The sequence below is a fragment of the Colobus angolensis genome, unplaced genomic scaffold (genome assembly GCF_000951035.1).
Source record: "Colobus angolensis palliatus isolate OR3802 unplaced genomic scaffold, Cang.pa_1.0 Scaffold99, whole genome shotgun sequence".
Taxonomy (NCBI): Eukaryota; Metazoa; Chordata; class Mammalia; order Primates; family Cercopithecidae; genus Colobus; species Colobus angolensis.
This window is the reverse complement of record NW_012123931.1, coordinates 6,252,398-6,262,129: the sequence shown is the minus strand read 5'-3', so window position 1 is coordinate 6,262,129 and position 9,732 is coordinate 6,252,398. Positions and strand designations below refer to the sequence as shown.

The 9,732-nt window shown below is 44.9% G+C and overlaps 1 protein-coding gene across 1 annotated transcript in view; it reads right to left on the bottom strand.

Annotated features, from left to right (window-relative positions):
* The window catches only part of LOC105505198 (zinc finger protein 737), a 22,044-nt gene extending 21,054 nt beyond the window's left edge, over positions 1–990 (bottom strand). Inside the window, exon 1 of the mRNA XM_011932997.1 lies at positions 806–990. Within this exon, the coding sequence (XP_011788387.1) occupies positions 806–808 (3 nt within the window). The 5' untranslated portion in view covers positions 809–990. The remainder of the gene's footprint in view (positions 1–805) is intronic.
* Positions 991–9,732: the final 8,742 nt, after the last annotated feature.

Here is a 9,732-nt window from a genome sequence, read left to right as displayed (position 1 = left end):
AGCCAGGATGGTCTCGATCTCCTGACCTCGTGATCCGCCCGTCTCGGCCTCCCAAAGTGCTGGGATTACAGGCTTGAGCCACCGCGCCCCGCCCGGTGCTTACTTTTTTTAAGACAGAGCCTTCCTCTGTTGCCAGGCTGGAGTGCAGTAGCAGGATCTCAGCTCACTGCAACCTCCACCTCCCGGGCTCAAGCGATTCTCTCATTCCTGCCTCCTGAGAAGCTGGGATTATAGACATTTGTCATCACACCCAGCTAATTTTTGCATTTTTAGTAGACATGGGGTTTCCCCATTTGGGCCAGGCTGATCTTCAAGTCCTGACCTCAAGTGACCCGCCTGCCTCGGCCTCCCAAAGGGCTGGGATTACAGGCGTGAACGATCGCACCCGGCCCCATAAATTTTTAATCGCAGAAAACAGAAACTGTGAACCCCACGGACCAAAGCTCTTCCCTTTCCAGCTCTTCCCTGACCCGCACCCCGAGTCAGGATTCTCCCTTGATGACCCTCCGGTGGTCCCTGCACATTCTGGGAGAGATACGGCGCTGCGGGTGCAGAGCTGCCCACAGAGCGCGCCCGGCCACAGCACGGTCACTGCGCAGGGAAGAGACAGGAGGCCCGTGGGCCCGGCTGTCAGCGTAGCCGCCATCTTATGGCTGAACGGGACTGAGGCTGAGCTGGGCAAGGAGAACTTGGGGTGCAGATTGTGGAGCTGACTGCCCGGAGGCCTGAGCCCCGCCACAGCTACTTCCCACCGGTTCCAACCAGCGCGTCCCCCTCTCTCGGGATGTCGGACCGGCACTCTCACCATTTATAAATTTCCAGGGGGTCCCGGCGTCTTAGCTGTGAATCTCCCAATACCTGCACGACACAGGGCCACAGAGGCTGGGCCTCTAGGACCAGAGGACACACAGCAGTGAAGAAGACACCTGGAGTTCCGGCTGCAGCAGAGACAAAGGCCCCGCCAAACCCGGAAGCCTTACGGTTCACTCTGGCTGCGTGCCTGATTGGACGGTTTCCAGCCCAGCGTCCCTGATTGGATAATGCTTAAGGCCTCGCCCCCTCAGGCCCTGAGTGACAGAAGATGTGATCAGACGCTGGGCTGAGTGAACACAGAGCGACAGCCTAAGCAGCAGCCTTTTCAAACAGGGCTTCCTCCCTGAGCTGAGCCACGCCCACCCTAGAGCGTGGGAAAATTTTATTTCTTTTTTTAAATCTCTCTCTTGTTGAATGTGTTCAAAAGGTGACCAGAAGTATTTTGCTGTCATGTTAATAATACATAACAGAAAATCATAACTTTTACTTTGGTAATAGTATATTATTTATTAAAGCTAATTTTAATAAAACCTTATAAATAAATCAAATTTGTCATTTTTGACCACTCCAGATTTACGTATGTATTTTGTAATATCTTGTAATTTTTTATCTGTTCATATTTTATTTTTATTCACATTCTTTTTATTTTTTCAATTTGAAACAACCTTTAAGAAATTTCAAACTGCTATAGGAGATAGAAAGAAATCATTTAGGGGCAGGCACGGATGGCTCATGCCGATAATCCCAACACTTTGGGAGGCCAAGGTGAGTGGATCACTTGAGGTCAGGAGTTCAAGACTACCCTAGCCAACATGGTGAAACCCCGTCTATACTAATAATATAAAAAGTTACCCGTTTGTTGTGGTGCACATCTGTAGTCCCAGCTACTCTGGAGGCTAAGTCAGGAGAATTGCTTGAAGCCAGGAGGCGGAGGTTGTGTAACAGCCCAAGGGGTTCACCTTGCCCTTTGCCTAGACAGAGCCGATTCATCAAGCCAGGGGGATTTGTGGATAATGGGTGAATCTGTGCACAGACAGGTGTCTGACTCTGGAGTCGTGGCTGTTGCTTCCCTTTCTGGTGGTGAATCCTCCATAGCCTGGTGAGGGTAAATATATATCTTTTCCTGTCTCCTCTTCTTATTGCAATTTGCTTATTATATCAATCTGCTTATATTTATTTTCTTATTATGTCATTTGCTTATTATGTTATTAGTCTATAATGTCTGCATTGCCATTTACGTGGGATAAAGGTTGTTTACCCTTAAAGGTATTGTGTGTGTGTCTTTTCTTCTCCCTCTCAACATTTCCAGCACAGAACATTTTTGGCATTACAAATAGGATTTGGAAACAAAAGTGTGCCCCTTTTTGACCAGAAGGACAGGGCTGGAGGCTCAGGGATTTCCCATATCCCAGGATGGGAACTCCCCCAGTTCTCCTTCTTGTTGAGTAAATGGTCCAGGGGAACTGGCCTTTGTGAGAATTGGGAATCTAAATTAGTGCAATTTAAACCTTTGACTGTGCGTGAAGTGCTGCAGGGGATTCTGGTCAGCAAGGGAGATGCTGAGGGGACATCCCAAAGTGGATGGTGTTTCCTTACTGCTTATAAATTAATTTCTCGAGATACGGTCTGGTTGCTACAAGAGAAATGTAAACTGAAAAAGGAAAATGCTAATCTGACTTCCAGACTGACCCTGGCCCGATGCCAGTCAATGTCTTGACTGATCAAGCTCAAAGCTATCAGCCTATTGCTGAAAAAAGCAGCTATCCAGGCGGCCTGGTCAGGGTAAAACTGAAGAACTAGTCAACCGGGGCTTGAAGCAGGTAAAAACCCAGCTCCTATCTTAAAAATGGGAAATTAACCCTAGTGAAATTCAAGGACCTGCACAAAGTGTAAAATCCCTTGGTGTTTTATGGAATGCAAAGAAATAGTCCATTTTACCAAAAGCTAGAGCTAAAACACTAGAATTTGCAAACCCCACCACTAAGAAGGAGGCCCAGAAATGTACTGTCTTGTTTGGATTCTGGAGACATCATATTCCCCACCTAGGTAACATTTTACAACCTCTGCATGCTGTCACTAGAAAACGCTATGACTTTCACTGGGGAAAGAAAGACAGCATGGCATTGGAACAAGCTAAACAAACAGTGCAACTGGCCCTGGATCTATGGCCCATACGGGATGGGCCAGTAGAACTCCAAGTAACTGTCCTAGATCAACATGCTAATTGGAGCCTTGGGCAGAAACAAGATAGGAAGAGGGTACTTTTCAGGTTTTGGACCCAGAAACTACCAGAGGCCGGAAAAGCTTATACCACTTTCCAGAAGCAATTGTTAGCTTGCTATTGGGCTTTGCTGGAAATGGAACACCTCTGCTTCAACCATGATGTCTTTATGAGGCCTGAAATTGCTATTATGACCTGAGACAGGAGTTCCCCCAAAACCCACCAGATAGGGCACACTCAAGAAAGTAGCATCATAAAATGGAAATGGGACATACAAAACCAGGCTAAGCCAAAACCAAAGAGGGTATTACTTTTACATGAGGATGGACAAAACTTGACAGAGCAGGAAACACTGAATGAGTCCTGCAGATACAGAGGGAAACACCACCCCGTGTTGCCTGTCAAATGGGGCACATCCTTTGAAGAAATAAGCCCAGAGGATCAGAAATATGCTTGGTTTCCTGATGGATCCACCAAATACATTGGTGGGACCCGATGCTGGAAGGCTGTGGCTTATAATCCTCTTAAAAACATAAGCATTTCTGATGAAGGAAGGGGTGGGAGCATTCAGTTAGCTGAACTGGTAGCCATCCTCTGAGCTATTCAGGAGGAGACCAGAGGGATTTGTCACTTGTATACCAACTCTTGGTCAGTAGCAAATGGTCTGACCACCTGGGTGCCCCACTGGCAACGAAATAAATGGCTAATTGGGAATAAAGAGGTTTGGTGAGAACAATACTGGTAAGGTATCTGAATCCTGGTGCACACTACCATTATCATTGTGTTCCATGTTTGGTTTTGTTGTTGTTGTTTTTTCTAGCCCTTTCACCAAACTGAAGTGCAGTGGTGCAATCTCAGCTCACTGCAACCTCTGCCTCCCAGGTTCATGAGATTCTCCTGCCTCACCCTACCAAGTAGCTGGGATTACAGGCATGGGCCGCCACGCCCAGCTAATTTTTTTTTTAAGACTCAGTCTCACTCTGTTGCTAGGCTGGAGTGCAGTGGCGCTATCTGGGCTCACCACAATGTCCACGTCCCAGGTTCAAGCAATTCTCCTGACTCAGCCTCCCGAGTAGCTGGGACTACAGGCTCGCACCACCATGCCCAGCTCATTTTTGTATTTTTTGTAGAGACAGGGTTTCATCCTGTTGGCCCGGATGATCTCAATCTCTTGACCTCGTGATCCACCCATCTCAGCCTCCCAACGTGCTTGCATGAGCCACTGCGCCCGACCCTGTTTTCCACGTTGATGCTCAGGCATCTCTGCTTTCTCTTGACAGACTATTTAATCAGCAGAAAGATCAACAGGTCAAAATTTCCACCATAACTGCAAACTTGAATGCGGGTAAATGGATTGCAACATGTTCAAGCCTTGCAATGAGAGGCATTCTAGGGTATGGTGGTATAATTGATAGCGATTACCAGGGAGAGTTAAAGGTCATTTTACACAATACCACTCCAGATTCTTTTGCTATAAAACCACAGATGCTGGTTGCTCAATTGTTAGTGGTACCTTGTCCACAATCAACCCCTGAGGAAATCTCTGCCCAATAGAGTCTACATGCAGAACTGGGGGATTCAGCTCCCCTGGTACAGGTAGCTTAAATCCTGGAGTCAAAATATGGGTAAAGCATCCATCAGATCCCGATCCTAAGGCTGGTGACCTTGTAGCTATGAAAGCAGAAAATGAAGGCATAGTACCATTTCCTAAAGATGAAAAACAATATCATGTTCCCCTCCATTTTTGTTATTACAGGGAATAACCTATCTACTAGTGGTCAGCACCTGTGTCTTTGTGTCTGAGGCCAAGAATAAATTCATCACCTGGGTAGCCACCGCTGCAACAGAAGTCAACTGCAATTTATGTTGGCTGTACGTCGAGTTGCCGGAGGCCGCCAAAAATGGGCAAACTTGGAGAATCATCCCTGGCAGTATTTCTGAATGGCTATGTCATTACCAATGGGGCCATAACAACACTTGCAATCCAACCTGGACTTCCTTTGACCACACTAAAGAATCTATCTTTGCCAAGTCAGACAAAAGGTGAACGGCACCCTCACCTTGTATTGAAAGCTTTGGTATCCTGCCCAATAGTCCTGGAACCATATATTTTGGAAACCTGCTGTGCTGGTGGCTGGATTCCACATAGCCCCTGCTTTGTCTGGAGGCCGTAAATGACTCCTCTAATGTTTCTCTGGGGTTTCTCCAGTCAATTGTCAACACATACTCCAAATCAACAATATCACGCCCAGTGAACCACAATCCCTTTTCCTATTTTAATAAGAAATTAGTACACTATGATTATGGTAGCTCCACTGCTGTCCCCAGGGGGGCCCTCTGGGTATGCAGATCCTATGGGTGCTGATACCTGCTGCCGCTTTTGCTGGGGAGATGTACTTGGGTGTGGCCATTAATTTCATTCACTATCCGCGATAATATTCCCCTCCCCAGTAATCTAGATGCTTACAAACCTGGCTGGTTACAAATGCGCTGGCCTCCCTGGCGGTGGTACCCTATCACAGTATTCTCCCCTGCTGTCTGTACAATCCTGCTCAGCAATAGATTAAAACATTTACCCCACATGTAGAAAAAGCTCCTAATGGTAGTAGCACTGGCGTTATGTTGTTATCAGATGAATTTGCTCAGCTGCGTACTGTTGTGTTGCAAAATCACATGGTATTAGAGATGCTTACCAGAGCCCAAGGAGGGGTTTGGGCCTTACTGCATACTGAATGTGGTGTGTATATACCTGGCAAGTCTCACAATATTACTCTGCTTGCAAAGCCATGTTGGGTTTAATTTTTATTAATTGTGCTTTTAATTCTCCTGTGCTTACCCTGTGTCTGTAATCTATATCAACTATGTGTTCCCCATATATCTGTGAGGATATTTTAATACAATTGAGTATCCAACTGAGGCCAAATGTAGTGGAAAAGTTAAATATTAAATCTGAACTCAATTGAACATGGACACAAACAATGGTCACCGAGTCTCGGAACAGGTTGTGTGAGCCCCTTTAGGCATTCATCCAGCGTTGTCTCAGAGAAATGTCTATTTCAAACTATTTCTATATGTTAGTTATTTAAAAACAATAGCCAAGCACAAAAACAAGTTAACCTTTTTACACGTGTGAGCCACCATGCCCGGCCTTGGATGGGGTTTTTGTGGGTGCTTTTTTGTTTTGGATGCTGTTGTTCCTTTCTGTTTGTTTGTTTTTCTTTCAATGGTCAGGTCCATCTTCTGTAGGGCTGCTGCAGTTTGCTGGGGGTTCACTTCAGGCCCTATTCATCTGGTTTACTCCTGTGCCTGGAGATGTCATTCAAGAAAGTTGGAGAACAGCAGAGTGTCTGCTCCCTCCTCTGTGATCTCTGCCCTCGAGAGGCACCAACCTGATGCCAGTAGGATCGCTCCTGTATAGGGTGTCTGACAAGCCCTGTTGAAGGGTCACCAGGGGAGAGCACGGGGAGCAGAACCCATTTAATGAAGGACTTTGACTGTTCCTTTGTGGAGGGGGGTGTTTTGCTGAGGAGAAACTCACTCATTTGGGCTGCCCAAATTCCTCAGAACTAGCAGGAGGAAAGGCTAAGTCTGCTGGTCCACAGAGACTGCAGCCACCCCTCCCGCTAGGGGCTCAGGCCCAGAGAGATCAGAGTTCTGTCCCTGAGCGCCTGGCTGGAGTTGCTGGAGTTCCTGCAGGGAGGCCCTGCCCAGTGAGGAGGGACGGGTCAGGCCTCAAGAGACATTCTGGCCACAGTCTGGAAGAACTAGTGTGTTGGGCTGTGGGGGACACCTCTTGAGACCAAGCTATCCAGTTTCCCTGGATCTAGCAGGGGAAAAGTGCGGCCAGGAGCTATGGAGATGGCTGCTGCCCTTTCCCCACCCAAGGAGCTTAGCCTGTTAGGCCGTTTCAAGTCCCAGTGCTGGCTGCTGTCCCTCCGCCAGGAAGTTCAAACAGCTGAGACAGCAGCCAGCTGCAACTGTGGTGCTGGTCACCCCTCCAGTGGGAACTTGGCAGGCTTAAGCACATTCTAGCTCACAGGCTGCTGAGAATCTGCTCAGCTCCAGGGTTGTGTCAGGCATAATAAGTTCCTCTTCAAAGGGTAACTTCCTTGTTCTTTGTTCTCAAAATCAACTTCCTTGTACCTTCCGGCTCCTAGCTACCTGCTCTGTAAACATCTCTTCTCCCCTTCGCAATCTGTAACCCATATTTCTTCCTTATTTGGAAGAAGTAGGAACTAGAAGCTCCTAGTTACTTGCTCTGTAAACAACCTTCCTGCCAGTCTCGATTTAAAATAGCCATCGAGTTAGTTTAGATTGTGTGGTCTGACTCCAGCCAAAGAGGGCAAGACACAGAAGTAGGGACTGTGTTAGGGATAAAAACCCCTTACTTCTCTTGTATGCTGTGCTCTCACAACAGCCAGAGACATGACTGGTACCCTTCTGCAGAAGTAAATTTGCCTTGCCTTGCTGAGAATTTCCTTGTTTCAGTGCTCTTTTTCTTTGCAACTAACTCTCAGCTTTGTGACTCTGAGCTCTTGTTTCCAACACTTGGGACCTTAGGCTCCAGTGGTGTGGGTTTATGAGTGGAATCTTCTAATCCATGGGTTGCAAGTTTCATGGAAAAAGCACAGTTTCCCAGAACGGGTAGCACGCTCACTCACTGCCTCCCTTGGCTGGGTGGGGGTGCGGGCTCCCCAGGTCCATGTGGGTGTCAGGTGGGCTGCGCACCACACTGCTCTTCCTTCCTCTCCATGGGTCACGCCAGTCACCTAGTCAGTTCTGATGAGAGAACCTGGATACTTCAGGTTGTGCTGCAGGATTCACAAACTATTATAGTTCTTTTTTATGGGATGCTGCTTCTAGTCAGCTGTCTTGGCTCTGCCCCCAACAGTTTTTCTTTGAAAGTCTAATATAATTCAGCTGTGAATCCACCTAGTTCTGAACCTTTTTTTTTTTTCTTGGTTGGCAATTTTTAAAAATTATTATTTCAATCTCACTTTTTGTTATTAGTCTGTTCAGAGTTGTTTTTTAATCTAGGAGGGTTGTACATTTGCAGGAATTTATTCATCTCCTTTAGGTTTTCTAACTTGTGCACATAAAGATGTTCACAGTCACACTGAATGATCTTTTGTATTTCTGTGGCATCAGTTGCAATATCTTCTGTTTCATTTCTAATTGAGCTTATTTGGATCTTCTGTCTTCTTGGTTAATGCTGTTAATGGTCTATCAATTTTATTTATCTTTCCTAAGAGCCAGTTTTTCATTTTCATTTATGGTTTGGATTTTTTGGTGGTGGTTGTTTCAGTTTCATTTAGTTCTGCTCTGATCTTTGTTATTTCTTTTCTTCTGCTAGGTTTGGGTTTGGCTTGTTCTTGTTTCTCTAGTTCCTTGAGTTGTTATCTTACATTGTCTACTTATGCTCTTTCAGACTTTTTTTGATGGAGGCTCTTGATGCTATGAACATTCCTTTTAACACCACTTCTGCTGTATCCCAGACGTTTTGATAGGTTGTGCCATTATTATTGTTCCATTCAAAAAATTTTTAAATTCCAATCTTGATTTCATCCAATGATCATTCAGAAACGGGTTGATCTTAAATTTATATTTAATTTAATTTCCATGGTTTTATTTAATTTCTAAAATTTATTTAATTTCCATGTATTTGCATGGTTTTGATGGTTCATTTGGAGTTGATTTTCAATTTTATTCCACTGCAGTCTGAGAGACTAGTTGATATAATTTTGATTGTCTTAAATTTATTACGACTTGTTTTGTGGCCTATCGTATATCTATCTTGGAGAATGTTCCATGTGCTGATGAATAAAATGTGTATTCTGCAGTTGTTGGGTAGAATGTTCTGTAAGTATTTGTCAAGCCCATTTGTTCTAGGATATAGTTTAAGTCCATTGTGTTTTTTTGTTGTTATTGTTGACTTTCTGTCTTGATGACTTGTCTAGTGCTGTCAGTAGAGTATTGAAATTCCCCATTATTACTGTGCTGCCATTTATCTCAGTTCTTAGGTCTAGTAGTGATTGTTTTATGAATTTGGGAGCTCCAGTGTTAGGTGCATATATATTTAGGATTGTGATATTTTCTTGTTGGACTAGTCCTTTTATCATTATATAATGCCCCTTTTTGTGTTTTTTATTTTTACCTGTTTTTGCTTTAAAGCCTGTTTCGTCTGATGTAAGAATGACTACCCATTTGTAACTATGTTATCTTTCACAAAGTTGATGATAACGATCAATTGGGAAATAACTTCTTATTCAATAAATGGTGCCGAGATAATGGACTAGCCATATGTAGAAGTTTGAAACTGGACCTCTATCTCTCGCCATGTACAAAATTAACCTAACGTTGATTAGAGACTCAAATATAAAATCTAAAACTGTAAAGTCCCTAGAAGAAAACCTAGGAAATACCATTCTGCACATAGGTTTTGACAAAGATTTCATGACACTGACTCTCAAAGCAACTGCAACAAATACAGAAATTCACAGGCAGGACCTAATTAAACTTAAGAGCTTCTACACAGTGAAAAAAAACATCAATAAACTAAACAGACAACCTGCAGAATGAGAGAAAATATTTGAAAACTATGCATCTGGGCCGGGCGCAGTGGCTCAAGCTTGTAATCCCAGCACTTTGGGAGGCCAAGACGGGCGGATCACGAGGTCAGGAGATCGAGACCATCCTGG